The 21,603-nt window shown below is 42.2% G+C and overlaps 1 protein-coding gene across 4 annotated transcripts in view; it reads right to left on the bottom strand.

Annotated features, from left to right (window-relative positions):
• The window catches only part of PIGG (phosphatidylinositol glycan anchor biosynthesis class G (EMM blood group)), a 166,713-nt gene that overhangs the window by 98,896 nt on the left and 46,214 nt on the right, over positions 1-21,603 (bottom strand). For all 4 annotated transcript variants that reach the window (XM_074953613.1, XM_074953614.1, XM_074953616.1 and 1 more), the window contains exons 7-8: positions 17,249-17,466; positions 8,841-9,122 (exon numbers count right to left, since the gene is read on the bottom strand). In XM_074953613.1, coding sequence (XP_074809714.1) covers positions 8,841-9,122; positions 17,249-17,466 — 500 coding nt within the window. The remainder of the gene's footprint in view (positions 1-8,840; positions 9,123-17,248; positions 17,467-21,603) is intronic.

Here is a 21,603-nt window from a genome sequence, read left to right as displayed (position 1 = left end):
AGTCCCCTAATCATTTTTGTTGCCCTCCGCTGGATGTTTCCAGGTTTTTCCACATCCTTCTTCTAGTCTGGGGCCCAAAACTGGACACAGTACTCCAGATGAGGCCTCACCAATGTTGAATAGAGGGGAACGATCACGTCCCTCGATCTGCTGGCAATCCCCCTTATACATCCCAAAATGCCATTGGCCTTCTTGGCAACAAGGGCACACTGTTGACTCATATCCAGCTTCTCGTCCACTGTAACCCCTAGGTCCTTTTCTGCAGAACTGCTGCCGAGCCATTCGGTCCCTAGTCTGTAGCGGTGCATGGGATTCTTCCGTCCTAAGTGCAGGACTCTGCACTTGTCCTTGTTGAACCTCATCACAATTCTTTTGGCCCAATTCTCCAATTTGTCTAGGGCCCTCTGTATCCTATCCCTACCCTCCAGCGTATCTACCTCTCTTCCAAGTTTAGTGTCATCTGCAAACTTGCTGAGGGTGCAATCCACACCATCCTCCAGATCATTAATGAAGATATTGAACAAAACCGGCCCCAGGACTGACCCTTGGGGCACTCCACTTGATACCGGCTGCCAAATAGACATGGAGCCATTGATCACTACCCGTTGAGCCCGACAATCTAGCTAACTTTCTATCCACCTTATAGTCCATTCATCCAGCCCATACTTCTTTAACTTGCTGGAACAACACGTCCACCGCTTTCCCCTCATCCACAGAGCCAGTTATCTCGTCATAGAAGGCAATTAGATTACTCAGGCATGACTTGCCCTTGGTGAATCCATGCTGACTGTTCCAGATCACTTTCCTCTCCTCTAAGTGCTTCAGAATTGATTCCTTAAGGACCTGCTCCATGATTTTTCCAGGGACTGAGGTGAGGCTGACTGGCCTGTAGTTCCCAGGATCCTCCTCCTTCCCTTTTTTAAAGATGGGCACTACATTAGCCTTTTTCCAGTCGTCCGGGACCTCCCCCGATCGCCATCAGTTTTCAAAGATAATGGCCAATGGCTCTACAATCACATCCGCCAACTCTTTTAGCACTCTCGGATGCTGCGCATCCGGCCCCATGGACTTGTGCTCGTCCAGCTTTTCTTAATAGTCCTGAACCACTTCTTTCTCCACAGAGGGCTGGTCATCTCCTCCCCATGCTGTGCTGCCCAGTGCAGTAGTCTGGGAGCTGACCTTGTTCGTGAAGGAAGAGGCAAAAAAAGCATTGAGTACATTAGCTTTTTCCACATCCTCTGTCACTAGGTTGCCTCCCTCATTCAGTAAGGGGCCCACACTTTCCTTGACTTTCTTCTTGTTGCTAACATACCTGAAGAAACCCTTCTCGTTACTCTTAACATCTCTTGCTAGCTGCAACTCCAGGTGTGATTTGGCCTTCCTGATTTCACTCCTGCATATACATAGACCATATATATCAGATTTTTAACTCTCAGGATGTTGACTATCTCCATGTTTTCCAATGCAAACTCCGAAACGTTGGCTTACCTTGTAAGATTTGCTAACAAGTTATGCATTTTCACCCAAAAATTAAACCTATATATAATCAGGTAATAAACAAGTTTAGCTTCAGCATCTAATTAAGACTAATCTGGAGTTTTGATTTGTGGGAACCAAGCTGTGCAAAGTCTAAATGTAGTCTGTTATTCACCGCCTGGAGTTCGTGAGCTGAGTAAACAGGGCAGGTGGTGTACCTGAAGTAAGTATTAGATATTATTAATTCATACTAACAGCATGGACCGTGTGTGTATGGTTAGAGGTAAAGGAGCACATTACACCAAAACCTCTGCATTTACAAATTAAAATTACAGAATGTGATGATACAGAATTGAAATTTCAGCTGAATGAGAGTTTCCAGATGAAATACATCCCAAGTCAGTGATCTAAACTTCTTATCATCTGAAGCCTGTTTGGTGGATTATGTATTAACACTTACTCATTCCAGTTAACAGACTAGGTTACATCACAGGAACCACCAGCATTAGCACTAACCTCTTGTTTAACAGTCTCCGCAGAGAGACCCAAAAAGAGTGAAAATGTATTGAGACCGAAATGTGCATAAGCATGCCATTAGACCACAGGAGATTTAAGTCACAGCAACTCCAATGCATTCACCTCTGTACTCTAAGTTCTGTATTTAAGGGACTAGTGTAGCCAACCTGTGCCTCCAGAAGTACAGGAATCTCAGATCCCCTCACCCTCCTATCAGACAATTTATGTGTCTTCTTTTAAAGATTTAACACTTCCTCTTACAGAAATATATATCTCCTACCTTATGGTTATCAGCACCAACCCAGGGGCCCTTGACACAGCAGTAAACTTCATAAATTGGAAACAATTGAAATGTAAGTCACTGGGGAAATCATGAAACAACTTTATGGGGGCAATCAAACTAATGGGAAAGTTTCTGGTGTTTCTCCAAACTTGCTCCATTTCTATGCCCATGTCAATACAGTTTCAGTGCAGCAGCTTAGTGTGACATCTTAATATTCCTGTTGCAGAGACAATTACTTCATCAGAATTACACTAGTAACCAAACAATCCCTCTGCACATCAGCAAGTCTCATGCACTCTCAAAGTCTAGAAAACAGTAAGAAAAATAGATTTATCAGGACTGACATTAATCCTGGTTGCATTGTTGTGGCTTTTCTGACTATTAATAAACATTATGGTAGGGCTTCAAGACGCCAATCAGGACTGGAGCCCCATTGTGCCGGGCACTGTACAGATTTAGGTAAGACAATCCCTGTTCTCGAAGGCTTACAACCTAGAAGTCAAAATGGAGTAGAGGATAGGGACATTATAAATAAATATGGTGAATTGACAAAGCTTTGGTATATGTTTTGTTGTTTAAATGGCAGGAATGGTTAAACGGGAAGCTAATGGAACTAACCGAATACAACAGAAGTTCACCTACCTCACCAGAATCAGCAAACAGGGTTCTTTATGCATCACTGACAAATGGACCTGTTCCCCTAAGGGCATATCCTCCTCACCTCCATAACAATAACCATGTTTTCTCCTCCTGCTCCCGCCGACAGTCCCCCCATACACACACAACTCTATGGTTCCTGAGAGAGGGACACATTCAGTGATCATTCCCTCACACAGAAAGCACGTACAAAATAAATCTGTGCCTCATTGCTGAATGTCATCATTAAAGGTTAGCTACGACTTGTCTCATGGAACACTAAATTTAGATTTCTGTGTCAGTAGCTGACTTAGTGAGAACTACCCTGAAATGGATTTTGTAAAAGCATTGTGGGGTACCATGGTTAGGGCTCACTCCTTCAAGCTCTTGAGCCTCTTCAACCCCCATTAATTTTCTAGTCATTGCTGGTACTGAACACCTTAAAGAACTGACAGCCTCATTGTATCAAGCAAACTGTATATGGAATCCTTAATTTATAAATATGGATTTTCTAAGCAGCAGGCTTGCAAAACCAACCTAGTATCTGCAAGTCAAGTTGGGTTCTTTCTAGTTTGTGCGTCACCACGAATAGTAAAAATTTTGCAGCCCAAATAAGTTCTTGATGCAATTCTCTTGCCACCATTGGGTTAATCAGTATAACTAGGACATAATTAGACAATGGGAATGCACAGGCCCTTGCAATTGAAATTAACATTTCTGTTAACATGTGGGGCAGAAAAATACAGTTCACTCACAAAGCTGTGCAGCTTCTGGAGGGCTGATCGTACAATAAAGAGTTATTTTTACACTAAAGTAAATATCAGTGACTAAATACATAAGTAATTTTTACACACTCACTTTTCAGACTAGAAATTATACGATTTGGGGGATGCCGGTAAAGAGTCTAACATTCCTGAAGTCATTTTCTTGGCTTCTGCTCATTTGGACACAAAGTGAGCTAATCTTGATTTCCAACTGTGCTACCTTCCATGTGACGGAACAGCATTGAGTACAAGGTTCCCAATAAGGTTTTTCCAGAATGCTGGGATCACATTTCAAAGCTACCAAATCACTGCACCATCTCATTCATACTACCTTAAAAAAAAAAAGTACGAATGAAAGAAAAGGTCTTAATGTGAACTGCAGTTTGGTGCTTTGGTAGTTAAACAGGAGATAAAAAAAAATACCATATTGGGGGAACCAATAAAAATTAAGCAGAAGACAAAAATTCAATGAAATACAATTTATTTGAATTGCATTTTATTAATGGGAGTAATACTCCACAGCTGTTGCATTCTGAGCACTTTCAAAATGTCCCTTACTTAGGCTGGCCCCAATTTTTAAGGGAAATAGCAAAACATGACTACAAATTACACTTCAAGACAATCCAGTAACTTTGAATTGAGGCACTACACAAATAAGTTAACATTTTGAAGATTTGCTAGGATTTATAAAGGACTGCAGCATTATTTAAAGCCTTACATGTCACTGAGGGAGTGAGTGATTGTGAAAAGATGTAGTAATCAAAAGTTATTTATAGCATCCAGGAAGCAGATGTTAACACTGCCTAAAGCATTATGGTCTCCAGAAAATTCATGAAATTGATAATCAGCTCCTACATTCAAGCACAGGAAAAAAGCCACATTGAAGGACATGTACTTCAGAGACTTCCTTCAGAGATATGAACTAAATGCTTTATTTAAAATTATATAGATATAGATAAATAAAAGATCTGAAGCCATTAACAGATGGTCGAATACATTTTTGAAGTATATATTTGTAAAACAAATTTGGAAGAGGGATTTATTCAACTTAACAAGATGCATGTTCTAGGTTCTACACTGGCAACATCAAACTCTTAAACTGGAAAAGAACAGTCTTCCTTGCCCTCTAAGTATTTGAGATGTCATCTCAGTTCCTGCGGAAGCCAGAGATCTGACATTGCAGTGGTTCTCAAACTTACTTGATCGTGCCCCCCACTTGTGTGTCTGTAGTATTTATGCCCCCCCACTCCTGCCACACAAGTACATATACCAATTTTAAAAAGCCATGCAAGTTTCACTAAATATTAAAAACAGTAAGGTACTGCCACCCCCTTACTTCTGCTGGCGGTGGCGCTTCCCTCAGATACAGGCACCCAGCCAGCAGCTGCCGCTCTCTAACCACTCAGCTCTGAAGGCGGAGTGGAGAAAGGTGGCTGCTGGCCAGGTGCCCAGCTCTGAAGGCAGCACAGCAGCCAGCAGCGGCAGCACAGAAGAGTGGCATGGAATATATAACTCTATGAACTCACCCAAGAAGTTTGCTCTTTATGCCCTAACCAACCCACAAAAAAATATGTGATTTCACTGTGATTTAAGTAGACCCCTACTGATGTGTGGAGGAATCAACTTTGCTAGTTATTCATTGCTGTGGATAAAATGGGGGCAGTAAGCTTTTTTCCCCCCCAAAAAAGCTTCTCATACCCCCCCCCCAGAATATACTCTGCACCCTGCTCCCGGTTTGAGAACCTCTGTGATACTGTAATGCAAGGAAGAAAGCGAATGATTTTATAGTACTATTTGTAATTCATGTCTACTCGTGTATACCTTTAGCAATCCATCTTTATATATTTCAGTTAAAAGCATCTGGCTAAGCATCTGCAACTGGAGATGGGAATGAAGCATGTATAGACATACCTGAGCTAGCTTTAATCCAGCGTGAATATCAATAGCGCCCATGCTGCTCCAAGCCCACCCTGTCCCCTGGGTCCTTATTACATGGGCAGCCAGCCTGTGCTGAAGTTTGTGCTGCCACAGCTTCACAGCTATTATCATAGAATATCAGGGTTGGAAGGGACCTCAGGAGGTCATCTAGTCCAATCCCCTGCTACCAATCCCCAATTTTTGCCTCAGCTCCCTAATGGCTCCCTCAAGGATTGAGCTCACAACCCTGGGTTTAGCAGGCCAATGCTCAAACCCCCAATTAGCACGCTAGCTACATTAAAGCCAGCTCAGGTATGTGTACATATGCGTCAATCACACTTTCAACTGCAGTGTAGACAAACCCTCAGCACCTCTACATTTCTTTACAAAACATGACATACAAAAATTTCCCTTGGATTGACAGTCTCAAAAACCTTCCTATCCAACAGACACTGCTGCACCTCAACCTGCAAAATCCACTCCCCCATTTAATCCAGGCCCTTAGGCAAAGCATGGGAAAACATGCAAGTCTTCCAGCATGACTTGAAAGTCAAACATCTGGAAACTGTTGAACTTCAATTTTAACGTGTATTTTTCAGTTTTTTGTGGTATGACTACACTGCAGCAGGGAGCAAGCCTCCCAAAAGACACAGACTCATGCAAGCAGGGATCCAGCTAGCATTCTAAAAATAGCAGTCTGAACGTTGTGGCTCCAGCAAAGACTCTGTCTAGCCACCCAAGCTCAGACCCAGTTGGAGGGGAGAAGTGGGGGAGGTTTGAGAGCCCAAACTTCTGCCCAAGCCACATTGCTTGCGCGGCTAGCGTGACAGCCTATCTACCCAGGCTGGAAGGCTCACTTCCAGCTCAAGTGTTGACAAGTGGCAGCTGGTCAACCTCGGCACAAGTGGGGGATAGTAGAAACGCCTGGGGCTCCCCATACCAGAACTCTCCCCTTAGCCCCAGTTCTCTGGGAGCTCTGCCCCTTAATTCTCACCCCACTTGGCCCTGGCCCCTGAAGTCTCCCTCCTCCCTTTACCCTAATTCCTCCCTTCACCCCAGCCCCTGGTGCTTACTCACTGCCCTGCCTGCCCCCCGAAAGTTCACCGTTAGCTGCAAGTCCCTAGGGCTCCCTCTGCCCTAGGCCGGGAGCAACAGATTTACCAGCTCAGAAGGGTGGCTCTTCTGCCCATCTGGCCTTTCTTCCTGCTTCCTTAGCTCCTGGTCAACGTCTCCTCCAGCTTCTTCTCCCCCGCAGACTGCTCAGTGAAGGACTGATAGGAAGCAAGCCACAAGGATTTTGGGTGGGGTCCAAGGCGTTGGATTCACTGCCCAAACCACAGGCTGCAGTGACAATACAGCACAGTAAAGCATTACACTCCAATTGCCCCCATTCAAAACCCCAGCAGCTTGCCTCCTATCAGACTTTCACCGCACAGTCTGCGCACTTGCCATGGGGCGATGGAGAAAGACTTCTGGAGGCTGTTATTAAATACAAATTGCTAACAGAATATAGTTGCTGTGTTCTCAATTCATATTTAGTGACACAGGTATTTGTGTGGACTTTTACAGGAGGGGCGGTGCCCTAATGCCCTCTATACATAAGCCACCACTGGTGTAGACATACACCTTCAAAGTTATTCGCATCCTCTAAAAACCACCAAGGGAGGCTGGCATCATGGACCATTCAGAGATGGGAGTTAACATCTCAATAGTGAATGAGAAATGATAGGTAGGGTGTGGACTGACTGATGGACCCTGAAAGTGAAGACAAACCGCTTATGTTCGATGCTATAGAAAAGAGCAAGCCACTAATGCCAACATTACAACACATTTTATATACATTAAGGTGGGACTCTAATTTAAAGTTCTCAAGCAGCACTTTTCTTACTTTGCCTATTGTAAATTTTGATCATCGTCAGTGGAAACTGTGTGTCTCTGCACGTACACCAACATTTACCAATACAAATCTAATCCTTCCAAGAACCTTCCGGCAAACCGACCACAGGGAGGGGAGAGGCATTCTTGCCTTGAGTAATGGAACGCTTAATTCAATGCTATGTAAAGAAACATGGCTCTCTGCATATCCTCAGCCCCTTCCACCTGTTCAAGTTCTATTGAGGATGGAGTGTGGGGATCTTCACTGATAATCTATATGAACTCAAGTTACAGGTAAGCAATTTTCTCCAAGTCCTAACCATTATTTTTTGGCTTGTTGCTATTTATAAAATTGGGGGGAAAATTGGCACTATGAAAAAAATGTGGAAAACTGTAGAAAGAAAAAAAAAAAAAAAAGAGTACCCAGCACTGCTCACCATGAGTAAATATCTCCGTTTCAGCAGAGACTATTAAGGCACTATGAAATGTTAGCAGCATCAAGGTCAGACTGCTTTTAGTTAAAGCAACATTAATCTAAGAGATACATCTCCTTATTTCATAGTAAATAAAATAAAAGCTAAAAGTCAAAGCCTAAGTAAGAAAATTCAGAGATGACTGAAGTGTGTATAGGCCATTTTGAGATCAACATTCCTTTTCCAGAGTAGACTGTGCAATTGGGTCTCTTGCTCAGCAGATCTCGCCTTTCGTTGATTAGTTCATTATTTTAACAAGTATTTGCTGTTTGGCACCAAAAAGTTAAGCTAACCAGCTATCAGACCACAAAATGAATTATTCGTTTTACAATCAAGACAGTAAAGGAAATGATACAGCTTCTGTATTAAATATTAATTGATTTTTCCATTATTACCACCTGCTGAGGAGGGGCAGCCCATTTTATATAGCTGATGTGGTTTTAAAACCTCTGAATTTGTTTTATGAAAGTAAAAAGCTAACAATGCCTGTTTTCTTACTCAAAGTGTTGTCACGTTCCAAGTATCTGGAAAATACAACCAGTTCTTTTCACTGTGTGGTATTTTGGCATCACCCAAACTGCTTTAGTTGTATACGCAAGCGTCATAGCGTAAGAAGCATGTAACTAGTGTACTGCATAATTGTTTCTGATCTACTAAATCAAATGCAAAATTACATTCATTAGAACATTTCTTAAAGTAATGTGAAAATGAACACTTTTTATGATCTTCATTATAGTAATCAGTATGATGCCATAGTGACTATATCACCATTTCAATTTCACTACCTTCAGATTATACTATACCTTTAGCATACAACAGGAACTTCAGATAAGACTTGGCTCGAGAACACATCATAAACAGCAAAAGGCTTCAACTATATTTCTTAAGGAGTGGTCTCACCTTAGCTGGAAGTTTGGGATTCTCAATCATCTTTCCAAAGGCGGATAAAATTACACACATAAGTGCAGAAATCAGCATCATCACTCCAACTGCCGTTAACCATGATATACTGCAGAAATAGCATAAGCTTTCTGCTGATGTGCATACAATTACATGAACTGCACAGAGCATCAGGCACATCAAGTAAAACAGCAGAGAAAACAGCGGAGGTGAGAGTGGCACTTCAAATTCAGCCCTGCTGCTCAGTGCTTTCGACATGCTGAGCAAAAGCAGAAGTAGAACCTAGAAAAGAAAGCAAAAATATTGGGAGGATCACTAGACAGATTCAGAACTACAGTTAGAGTATTCAGCAAACATTCAAAGGAAAACAGTGTCGTTTTCCATACTAAATTGCTAGTAAATATATTTTGCAACAAGGTTGTGTGTGATGGAAGGTACATGCCAGACTGGGCAGTTTTATGCCAACTGTAACTGAAGAATACTCTTACATATTTTAGTGTTTTTAAACTGATATACAAACTGTTGCACAGAAATCCTGCAAGCCCTCCATATACAAAACTCCCACTGATTTCAATGGCATCCCTGCACAAGGAGTGCTTGCAGAACATGGTTTGAAGTATGAAGAAATGATTACTCACGCTATGCCGTAACTGCAGTTTTTTGAGATGTGTCCCCCTATGGGAGCACCACTCCAGGTGTGCTTGCGCCCCCTCTGTAGGGTTGCCAACTTTCTAATTCCAGAAAACCGAACACCCTTCTCCCGCCCACTGCCCCACCCCTTCCAAGGCCTTGCCCTTCCCCCACCTTTCTGAGGCCTCACTTCCCCGCCCACTCCATCCCCTCTCCCTCTGTCGCTTGCTCTTCCCCGCCCTCTCTCGTGCTCATATTCACTGCAAGGCCCCAACAGGCATATTATTGTTTTGACAGCTGTATTATGCTAAGTTCATGTTTTATTTGTTACAGGACATTAGAGCTGACAGCAAAATAGTCAAAAAGGGTAATTTTTTTAAAAAATGAAATTTCACAAAGGTTTTCATTATTCTCTCTCTGCCCTCTTCCCATTTTTCGTAACCAGCTCCATGTTTTTTCTTCACTATTGTTATTGTGTGTGTGGAATTAGAACCACACATTAACACAGCTGCAATAGGTCCATTAAAGGCCCACTCCTGAAGCCCAAATACAAAGCCATGGAGCACCACCACAGAAATGCACACCAGTCCAGAAAACTATATAAATAAACTGGTAGAAACGGACTCCCATCCCTCCATGCAGATACACGTGTATTCATGTGTACACATCTAGCATGCACTAACGCATATAATTCCACATTATTTAATATTACAATTATTGTTTAGTGCCTAGAGACCCCAACTAAGATCAGGGCTTCAGGGTGGTAGGTGCTGGATATACACATAAAAAGAGAGAGTCTACAACAAAGAGTTTATAATGTAGCTCAGCAAAGGTGGGGATAAATGTAGGATACATTGGCTCTTCTGCAATTACTAGTTGACAACTTCACCTTTTAAGAAATAATACATTTCTTGTAGAGTTCCCTTCTCTTTTAAAAACTTGTTATGAAATGAATACACACATATTTTATGTCATCAATTTTTTTGTGCGCAAGCCAGCAAAAGGAATAAAAGTCAAAGAGTTAGGCTGCAAATTGTATTCACACACGTATACAAACATGCGGTAATACACATACCTCTCTACAAAAAGACCCACAGTCTCTTACACACATACAACGCATGCATGCATACACTTGCCTACACAGAGACACTTCTTCATACACTTTTCCAGGGGCTGCCTAAATCACCCAGCCGGGAAGGGAGGAGGGTGGGCTGGAGGGGAAAAGAGTGTGTGTGTGTGTGTGTGTGTGTGTGTGTGTGTGTGTGTGTGTGTGTGTGTGTGTGTGTGTGTGTGTGTGTGTGTGTGTGTGTGTGTGTGTGTGTGTGTGTGTGTGTGTGTGTGTAGGAGAGAGACTGGGGAGGGAAAGAGGCCAAGGATGAGAGGGGGCAGTGAAGGAGAGAGGAGGGGATGTGGGGTGGATGGGGATGCAGAACGCTACAGGTGCATGAGGATGTCGGGGGCACAAGGGTGTAGAGGTGAATGGAGTGCAGGGCTGTGGGGGTGGCAGCTCTGGGAGGTGGAGAGGATGGGTGAAAGAGTGCTGTAAGGGGTACAGAGCTGGGATGGGTAGGTGTGGCGGGAAGGACAGGATGGGATGGGGAAGGGATGCAGTGACTGGGGGATGGGGATGCAGAGGGGTTGGGGCAAGGAAGAATGCAGTGATGAGGCTGCAAGGGGGTTGGGACAGGGAGGGATACAATGACGGGTGGATGGGGGTGCAGCCTCATTCCCAGCACTCGGAGATGGGGATACACATAAGTCGAACTCCTCCTGGTTGCTGGCAATGGGGCGACAGACAAACCGCGGTCAGAGGCAGGGCACGCACTGCAGCTCAAACCCAGCCACACAAGGAGTGTGAGGAAAAGAGGGCCGGGCAGCAGCAGGAGAGGCGCCCACCACACGACCCCTCAGCCACCACCTGCGGAACGCTCTTGAGTCGTTCTCGCGCTAGTTCCTCCCCTGCCCTGACCCAGCCAATGAGATGCGGGTACGAGGGGCGGGGGGGTGAGGGGGGAAGCACACGGACCCCCCTGGCTGCCCCTAAAGCTAGGGCCAGACATGCCAGCTGCTTCCCAACCCGGAAGCCACACAGCACCGCAGCTAGCAGGGAGCCTGCCAGCCCCATAGGGCAGTGGCTCCTCCAAACAGACAGTCAATGGCCCTGTCAGCAGTGCTGACCGGAGCTGCCTGGATCCCTTTTTGACCAAGTGTTCCAGTCCAAAACCAGACACCTGGTCACCCTACCCCTGTGCCTTTGAATGGAGATTTCTCATAGCAGTGTCTGTTCAGCCCATGCACATGTACTAGTCAGCCTCGTGCCCCAAATCATTATTATATAGTCCTGCACAGGTGAACCCACCCTCAGTTCCTTCTCTACTGTGGAGCTGTAGAACAGAGAACTCCAAAGCAGAGGGGAAGATGGGTGGGCAGTGGAGCACCCATAGGGACACAGTTCTCGAAGAACTATAGTTACTGCACAGGGTGAGTAGCCATTTCTTTTTTTTTTTTTTTTTTTTTTTGAAGAGAGTTTTTATCAGTGCCCCATTCTAGGTGACTACTGAGCAGTTTCCCTTTAAGGAGGAGTGGACTTTAGAGTCAAGTCCAGTATAGAAGAAAGTACACCTGAGCTGAACATACTATCAGCAGCAGAGTCATGAGTTATTGCATAGTGGTTAGCGAACGTATGTACAGAAGACCAAGTAGCAGCTTTACATATTTCAAAAATGAGCCCATTATTTAAAAATGCCATAGAGGTAAAAAGGGACCTTGTAGCATGACTTCATATGTCTGAAGACGCTTGAATATTATGAGGTTTGCAGCAAGAATTAATGCAGATGGATATCCACTTGGAATGTCTGATTAGAGATTACAGACCTTTTTGATCTATCTGTGAGCAAGACCAACAATGTTGGAGGGAAGGGGGTGTCTTTCTGAAGGGTTCAGCCCTATCCAGATAGATGTAGACAAAACTCCATTTGAGGCCAATGAACCTGAATGCTAACCAGTATAACCTCCACTATTCCAACATGCCACCTCTAAGCAGAAACAGGAAATCAGGCCAAGTTCCACAGTGGTTCGCAATGTGCACAAATGGAATTTGGACAAGGATGAGATCAAACAATTGAATTTTAAGGCAACATTTAAAATAAGTCTCAAGGTTAAAAGTAAGCGCACACTATACCATTGTGCCACGTGCATTTTCATGAATCATTGCCAATAGTCAGCTTTTATCACAATGTAGTAAAATGTGCAAACAGACATAAAAGCAGCACCCTCTACCCTCCAATGAGAAACTGAAGATCCACATCTCCTTACAGCAGGCTGCCAGTCTTCTCTTCCCCCACTATACTTTGCATGAAGTCACCCTGGGTTCTCTGTGTCAGGTTCTCTTCCCACAGCCTCTCTTCCCAAACCACACAGCCACCTCAATGCTGAGTCCAAAGCTAAAGAAGCAGGCAGGACCCTGCAGGAGGAATGAGTGGGACACAAGAGGACAGACCAGTTGATCAGCAGGGTCCTCAGTAGTCACTGTTTATCCTAAACAGGAATGCTACCCTTCCTCTGCTTCCCACAGAGGGAGATGCTCCCTTTCCCTTTTCCATGGCAGCTATAGCTGTCCCCAGCAGCCTGTATGAACTGGTCAGTTTTTATGGTCTTTAGTGTCTCAGGGTCAGTGTTAAGGTTTCAAGAATGTTGGAAGTCATCACTTATGTATTCCACAATAAAGAAAATGCATTAAGTTTAGGTCTTAACTAACCTAGACAAACTATGATCAACTTCCCAGCCAACACATACTTATGGTACTAGAAGTAAGTGCTATGATGTTATTGGTCACAATTATTTTTGCCTATCAATAGATGTGGATCTTTATCTCTATAAGCCTTCATATTTGTAGACTGGAATTCATTTTCTTTGATGCTGTTCCTATTTGGGGTTTATTCTAATGCAAGAACACTTTTCTGTTTGTTTTCCAAGCAAAGGTATCCTAATCTTGAAAATGCTTTGAAAATATATCACTCATCTAGTTATGACCTAAAACTGCCATTATGGACATTAAAGGCAAAAGAACTAAGATACCTGCAGAAATTGACCCAAACCCTTAAAGCCACAGTGAGCCTCCATTTTCTCCTCTATAGTTAGAGAGGAACAGATTTACAGAGGACAGGTTATTATAAAGTGGCTCAGGTAGCAGTGCCTATGTAGTTAATCACACAATCAATACTTGCCTGATGTTTTCCATTCTAAGACCTTGTTTTACCCAGCCCTTTCCATTCTAATGCCCTATTTTCAGTTTCTTATAACCCCACCAAACTAATGGTTTAGGCTGAAATTTTCCACGTTTGCTGTTTGGCTCGGGATGAATTTTCTTTTTTTAAAGTCTCAGCAAAATCACAGCTGTTTCTCATATTGATATTTTGCCCATGTTAAAAAATTCGTAACCATTTTGTTGAGAAGCTCTAGTGCCTCCGATATTTTGGATCAGAGACCTGAAATTTGGCAAGGGTCCCACAGTGACAGGGATGTGCTTTTTACCATCTTTGTGAAAATTCATCCATATTTGGACATGTTCTGAGCCCCAAAACCTCGGTTCACACATGCTCATTTAGTAGAGTACGACAGCTATGTTAGAATCTCATAGAATCTCAGAGTTGGAAGGGACTTCAGGAGGTCATCTAGTCCAACCCCCTGCTCAAAGCAGGACCAATCCCCAATTTTTGCCCCAGATCCCTAAATGACCCCTTCAAGGATTGAACTCAATCCTAGGTTTAGCAAGCCAATGCTCAAACCACTGAGCTATCCCTCCCCCACAAAGATGTTCTCTGAAGACTTCATCTGTACTGAGCATGCTCCAACCCCTCACAGATCCTACATGCTGACCACACAATGCATGTGCTACCCCACAGATCAACAGTGCAGAAACTTCATCTCAGGACTGCAGGGGCTGAGCAGGACTATCTCTGCAACTGGTGCTCTCAGCAGTCAGGGACTGTTGTAGCACCAAGCACAAGAACTAAAAGCACAGAGACTATCCTGTGCTCTCAATACTCCCCAGTACTGCCACACTGGCAATGGAAGAGGAAGCCACTTGACTAATACAGATGCATGAAGTGCTGAAGAGGGAGACTGACAAGAACAGGCTGGAAGGGGCAGGGGAGGCCAGAGGCACAAGGGTCTGTATAAACATTAGATTATGTGCCACTACAGAACCTGCCATAAAAATCTAGCATTTCCTGAGCCTCAACGTTCCTCTGTCAACAAATAGTAGGCTGACAGAGGAATGCTGTGAAACCCAAATGTTGCCTCACCTCCCTATAGTGGCTAACCCAATACCACCAGTTATTCCATTAGCTCAGGTAGCAGAGATCTGTTCTGTGGGTCTTCAGGTTTTATCACTGTGATGACTTATGTGGTGTCAATGTGATCCGACATGATGGAATTTTTTTTAAACCTAGAAAGTAGGGCTGTCGTGCAATTAAAAAGATTAATCATGCTGTTAAGCAATAGTAGAATACTATTTAAATATTTTTGGATGTTTTCTACATTTTCAAATATATTGATTTCAATTACAACACAGAATACAAAGCACACAGGGCTCACTTTATATTTATTTTTTATTACAAATATTTGCACTATAAAAAAAAATAGTATTTCTCAATTCACCGAACACAAGTACTGTAGTGCAATCCCTTTATCGTGAAAGTTTAACTTACAAATGCAGAATTATGTACAATAACTGCACTCAAATAGAAAATGTAAAACTTTAGAGCTTACAAGCCCACTCAGTCCTACTTCCTGTTCAGCCAAATCACTCAAACAAGTTTGTTTACATTTGCAGAAGACAATGCTGCCCGCTTCTCGTTGACAATGTCACCTAAAAGTAAGAACAGGCGTTCCATATGAACAGGCGTTCATATGTAATGAACCATCCAGCAGATGGTTCATTTTCTTTTTTTGGTGGTTCGGATTCTGTAGTTTCCGCATCAGAGTGTTGCTCTTTTAAGACCTCTGAAAGCATGCTCCACACCTTGTCCCTCTCAGATTTTGGAAGGCACTACAGATTCTTAAATCTTGGGTCATGTGCTGTAGCTATCTTTAGAAGTCTCACATTGGTACCTTCTTTGCGTTTGGTCAAATCTACAGTGAAAGCATTCTTAAAATGAACGTGCTGGGTCATCTGAGACTGCTATAACATGAAATATATGGCAGAATGCAGGTAAAAGAGCAGGAGACATTGAACTCCTTGGGGGAGAATTGTGTCACAAATTTAATTAACACATTTTTTTAAATGAGATCATCAACATGGAAGCATGTCCGCTGGAACAGTGGCTGAAGCATGAAGGGGCATATGACTGTTTAGAATATCTGGCATGTAAATACCTTGCAATGCCGGCTACAAAACTGCCATAAGAATACCTGTTCTCACTTTCAGGAGACGTAAATAAGAAGCGGGCAGCATTATCTCCCATAAATCTAAACAAACTTGTTTGTCTTAGCGATTGGCTGAACAAGAAGGAAGACTTGTAGGCTCTGAAGTTTTACACAGTTTTTAATGCAGTTATGTAACAAACAAAAATCTACATTTATCATTTTTACAGTGCAAATATTTGTAATAAAAATAGTATAAAGTGAGCACTGAACACTGTGTATTCTGTGTTACTGAAATCAATATATTTTAAAATGTAGAAAAACATCCAAAAATATGTAATAAATTTCAATTGGTATTCTATTGTTTAACAATGCGATTAAAACAGCAATAAATTTTTTTAATCACAATTAATTTTTTGAGTTAATCGCGTGACTTAACTGCGATCAATCAATAGCCCTAATAATTGTCCACATTTTAAAAAAAAAAAAAAAAAACCCTACAAATAGCCTGTTCCAGGCTTCATACCAAAGATGGTATTTGCTATTTTTAGGGCCCAGTCCTGTGAGGTGCTGAGTACTCTCAGCTCCTACAGAAGATCTTAAGCAAGAGTTGAGGGCACTGAGCTCCCTGCAGGAAGCACTCCTTTCCCAGGATTATACCTTTAAGCACGAAGAATAAATGTTCCTACATCTGAGAATTTGACCCGGACTGCTGAAATGTGAATTTTACATCATCATTAGGCACAAACAGAACGTTGTCATAACTGCTGTATACTTTTTATATAGAGAAGCTCTGTTCATGAAGCAATATAAGCTAGTGGATACAAGAGCAGTTAACGTTGGAGCACATCTACACACTTACTGTAAATATCAAAGGTTTCAGAGTAGCAGCCGTGTTGTCTATATTCGCAAAGAGAAAAGGAGTACTTGTGGCACCTTAGAGACTAACAAATTTATTTGAGCATAAGCTTTCGTGAGCTACAGCTCACTTCATCGGCTGTAGCTCATGAAAGCTTATGCTCAAATAAATTTGTTAGTCTCTAAGGTGCCACAAGTCCTCCTTTTCTTTTTGTAAATATCAAAGTACAGAAAGCGTAAACCAAAGAGATTATACCAAAAGCTTCCTAACACTTATCCCAGAAAATAATTTTGGTGTGTTGAAAAGTCATATTTCATCTTTCAATAGAAAAAAGAGTTAACACTGTGAAACAGTTACCAATTTCCAGCATTACTCATTACTAAAACCATACTATGTAGTCAAAAGAGCAAATTGAACGTTTCTGCTCTTAGCCGCTTCATAATGAGATGTGAATTCACAAGAATATAAATTGGGACGGGACCTCCTGGGTCATTCTCCCCTAGCACAGGCAATGCCATCATATAACCTTCTTCCTAAACTTATCAATTCATACCTCCAGGACTATCACAGTCCCCACCGTCATTGAATACATGTCGTATTGTGCCACTTGCTTGCTTAGTGAAGAACTCAAGATCTTCAGAGCCTCTAAATATTGCTTAAGGACCTTTTTGCCAAGGTTTAAGAGGACTTCTGAATTATTTCCCTCTAGATAGAGCTTGATCCAATTCCCATGGGATTTTTCTGCTATCTTAAAATGCTCAAATCCAGGATCTAGTAAGAAAGAAACAGATAAAAGGATCAGTAAGTAAATTAGTAATTATCAGAGTCCTGATTATATTTTCCCAGGAAAACCTTGCTTCAGGACCTAAAACAATTGTAATTTCACACCGAGAAAGACATAAATCCTAAATAGGCAATCAAGTCTATAATGAGGTAGTTACCCAGAATAAGACTGATTAATCCATGAAAAATGAAACAATAAAGCCCTCGAAGTTGAAAATAAACATACTGAAAACAAAAAACGTATAAAAAATTAGAAGAACTTTCTAAACTGACACTCACTCATATACTTATGTACTTAAGCCCTGTCAGAACTCATATGTTCTCCATTAGGATCACTAGTTATCCATAATCGGTATAGGCCAGGTTGGATACCATCTGTTGGTGGTTCTCTAGAGGGAACATCAGTTCCTTCATTCAACTTATGTGGGCAAAACAGCAGGAATTTGTATATAATGTGATATGGACTATTTTATTTTAGTTTAAACAATAACACTGCAAACAATGCCTTTTCTGATTTAAATGCAAAGTTTTCCATATTTGTCTCACTGTCCAATAAGACATGGCTTGTTTTCTCGGTTCTATCCAGTATATTTTAAATGTCTTTTTGCAATATGGGGCATGTAACTTATACTATTGATGGTAAAGAATGAGTTTGTAAGAGCCCTAATCAGGGGATAAGCATAAAGCATACAAGTAAAGCCAGTCTCTTTCATTCAGAAGGGGACATAGGTACTGTGAGACTAATATTAGACCGCATCCCTGAAAAGAAATAATTTTAAAATGTTTTTTTCAAACACTTTTTGTTATCAATAAAAACGTGAAATTGTTGAATTCAAAAGACTCAGATTTGCCAGTAATATACGAACACACAGCCATTCAATCTTTTTTCAAGGAGTATCATTCCCTGATCTCTGCAATCAAGTCCCCAACATATACATTTTTGTAATTTCACCTGATAGAGCCAAATAAAATTAGTAGAAACATGCACTTACATCTTGCGGTCAATAATTTCAAAAGTGATTTTGCATGCCTCACTTTTAGGTTGTCCAACCTGAAACACTGTAAATGGCCTGATTTTTCAGATTACCTAACATCTGAGCATCAGGTCCCTTTCAAGACAGATTCCCAAAATCCTAGACTTCTGAAAATCTTGGTACTGTTTCTTAGGAGCATACTATTAAGGAAGCTACGATAGTCAAGATATTTCCAAGACAAGGAGACTTCAGCCTGATCTTCAAGCCTTTTAAATCTGAGTCCGTGAAAAGCAAAGGGATGATCAGATGGTCCGACCTTGTGCACAACGCAGGCCATAGAATTTCACTAAATGGCTCCTGCATCCAACCCATCACTTCTTGTTGAGCTAGGGCACATCTTTTGGAGAGAGATTTCATCTGGATTTAAAGATTTCAAGTAACAGAAGCTACCACATCCCTAGGTAAATTGCTCCAATGATTCATTACCTTATTTTACTCTAAGTTTTCTTTGCTTCAGCTTCCAGCAACTGAATCTTATGTCTGTCTGATAAATTAAAGAGCCCTCCATCAAGTCTTCTACCCATGTAGGTACTTGCAATCTGTAGTCAAGTCACCTCCTAAATATCTCTTGGATAAACTAAATAAGCTTCTTCTGTAGAATCTAAAGTTTTCATTTTAAAAATGAAGTTTCTAACACTTATGGTTGCAAAGAAGTTTTCAAATGTGAACTGTGAACTGAGGAACTGTAACCCTCCCAAGTCTGCACACAGAGCTGGTGCCCCGGCTCCTGCTGGTTTGTCAAGCTGCAGAAGCAAAAAACTGCTGCTACTCAGAAACCTGTAAGCAAAAGTAAAACAGACTGCAAATCTAGGAGCAGTAGCAAAGGCAAGAGCTGGAGTGAAAGACTCAAACTGAAGCTGCAGGAAAAATCCTATCAGAGAAACTGCCACTCCGCTCGGCAGCTAGAAATCTCAGGAACAAGGAGGGTGACAGAACTGCACCTACACAGCTGCCAAGCTGTTGAAGGAAAACAATGTTCCTTCTCCCTTCAAGAAGTCAGAGGGTCTTGCTTCAAGGGTGCCACGCACTAATTAATGAAAGTCTGATACGAAAGATGGAGGCCTCAAACATTTTGATAAGAAACTATGCACGCTCTCCCTTCGAGCGGCCTGCAGAAGATTATTTCTCAACTGGTCATTGTCTCTGGACAGTGACTATCCCATATTTTCTATCAGTGCCCATGGCCAGCAACGTGTTGGAATACCCTGGCCATGCCCCGCCCTCTAGCCCAGCCCTTTACCCCTGGGCCAGGTCGGGGAGTGACTTAAGAGCTACAGCAATCCTAGACCAGAGGATTCATCTCATGCTGGGAGAATACTCCACTGACCCTTTAAGTCAAGCTAAAAAGTACTTCTTTTTTTTTGGGGGGGGGGGGGGGGGGGGCCAGTCACACAAAGCAGTCTTTCACAGGCCATAGATATGATCCAGAAAATAGAGCAGCTCTAAAGCTATGTAGGAAGAGGGACATAAAGACAGAGAAAGAAAAAACTAACACTGAAGACAAAACAGGAATGATATGCCATGTCCTTGTAGAGTAGGACACTGAACTGGAATACAAGAGACCTGGGTTTAATTCCTGAATCCACAGACTTGCTGTGTAACCTTCGGCAAGTCACTTAATCTGTGCTTCAAAACCCCATCTATAAAATGGGGGTGATCCTCCGTCCCATCTTGTCCATTTGGTTTGTAAGCACTTAGGTCTGGAGCTATTTGGGACACCACTGTACCGGGCACTGTATAATCTGTTGGAACCTCCAGACACTATTGTAAAACACATTTTCTGTTACAGGAAAAGATAAAAAGTGAAGTAAAGACAGGAAGAGTAAAAAGTTACTACTTTTCTTATTTCTGTTATGCTTTCAGCATATTTATAATATAAAGTTGATTGACAATATAAGTTCAGTACATGGTGAGCATTACACAAGAATAATACATCTTAGCCATTCGAGGGGAGTTTTGAAATGTGTGGCAAGACAACTTTTTCCATGCCGGCCAGTAACACCTTAATCTTCAGGCTAACTATCGTAAGGTTTTCAGACTCCCTGTAGTTTCTTCTCTTCAAACAAACTGTGCTTTTAAGCCTAACTCAATAGTTATCTCAAACCATAATTTAAAATTAAACAGAGTTGAATTACCAACCATGATGTTCTGTACCTCATGGGAACACCCTACACCCCCATGTTCATCCTTATGATTGTGTGGTATCCAATGCAAAGTTTGTCATGTTGGGTGTCTTCGGAAGGCTCATGATGCACTGAGCATTATTGTTATAGTGATGTTATAGTAATTGTTGTTACAGTAATGTTATAGGTTATAATTTCATGTATATAGTTATGAGGCTGAAAATGGATCCTCATGGCTTAAAGCAAGCCCAGGCAAACTCTCTCCAAGAGCAGAGCGGCAGTTCACACCTCATCAGGGCATGTATGGGACAAACCCAGTCCAGCCTCACAGGAACAAAGGACATTGGCCTAGGCAACAATAAAGGATCTGTTGGACTCTCGAGTGAGTCACCCCCATTCCTTTGGTCAGTTTGGGTCTGCGATGAGGTAATGCTCATCTGACTCTGAAGAGGTGAGGGGGGAGGGCAAAGCCAAAAGGGAAGAAAGGACATGATAAAAGGGAGAGACATTTGCCATGCTCTTCTTCTCTCTTCCAACTCCATCTACAGACACCACCACCAAGCAACTGAAGTGCTGATCAAACAGGAGAGCCTGGCTGAAGAGCAACCAGCCAGCCTGTGGGGAGAAGCATCTAAGTTTGTTAGGGCATTGAAAGTGTTAAGATCAGCTTAGAATGTGTTTTGCTTTTATTTAATTTGACCAAATCCAACTTATGCTTTGACTTATAATCTCTTAAAATCTATCTTTGTAGTTAATAAATCTGTTTATTCTACCTGAAGCAGTTCGTTTGGTCTGAAGTATGTCAGAGAGTCCCCTTAAGATAACAAGCCTGGTACATATCAATTTCTTTGTTAAATTGATGAACTCATACATGCTTGCAGTATCCAGTGGGCATAACTCATACAAAACGGAGGTTCCTAGAGTTGGGTCTGGGACTGGAGATATTGGCTAGTGTCATTCGGTTGCAC

Source organism: Natator depressus, chromosome 5, assembly GCF_965152275.1.
Source record: "Natator depressus isolate rNatDep1 chromosome 5, rNatDep2.hap1, whole genome shotgun sequence".
Taxonomy (NCBI): Eukaryota; Metazoa; Chordata; order Testudines; family Cheloniidae; genus Natator; species Natator depressus.
This window is presented reverse-complemented; position numbering and strand designations above follow the sequence as displayed.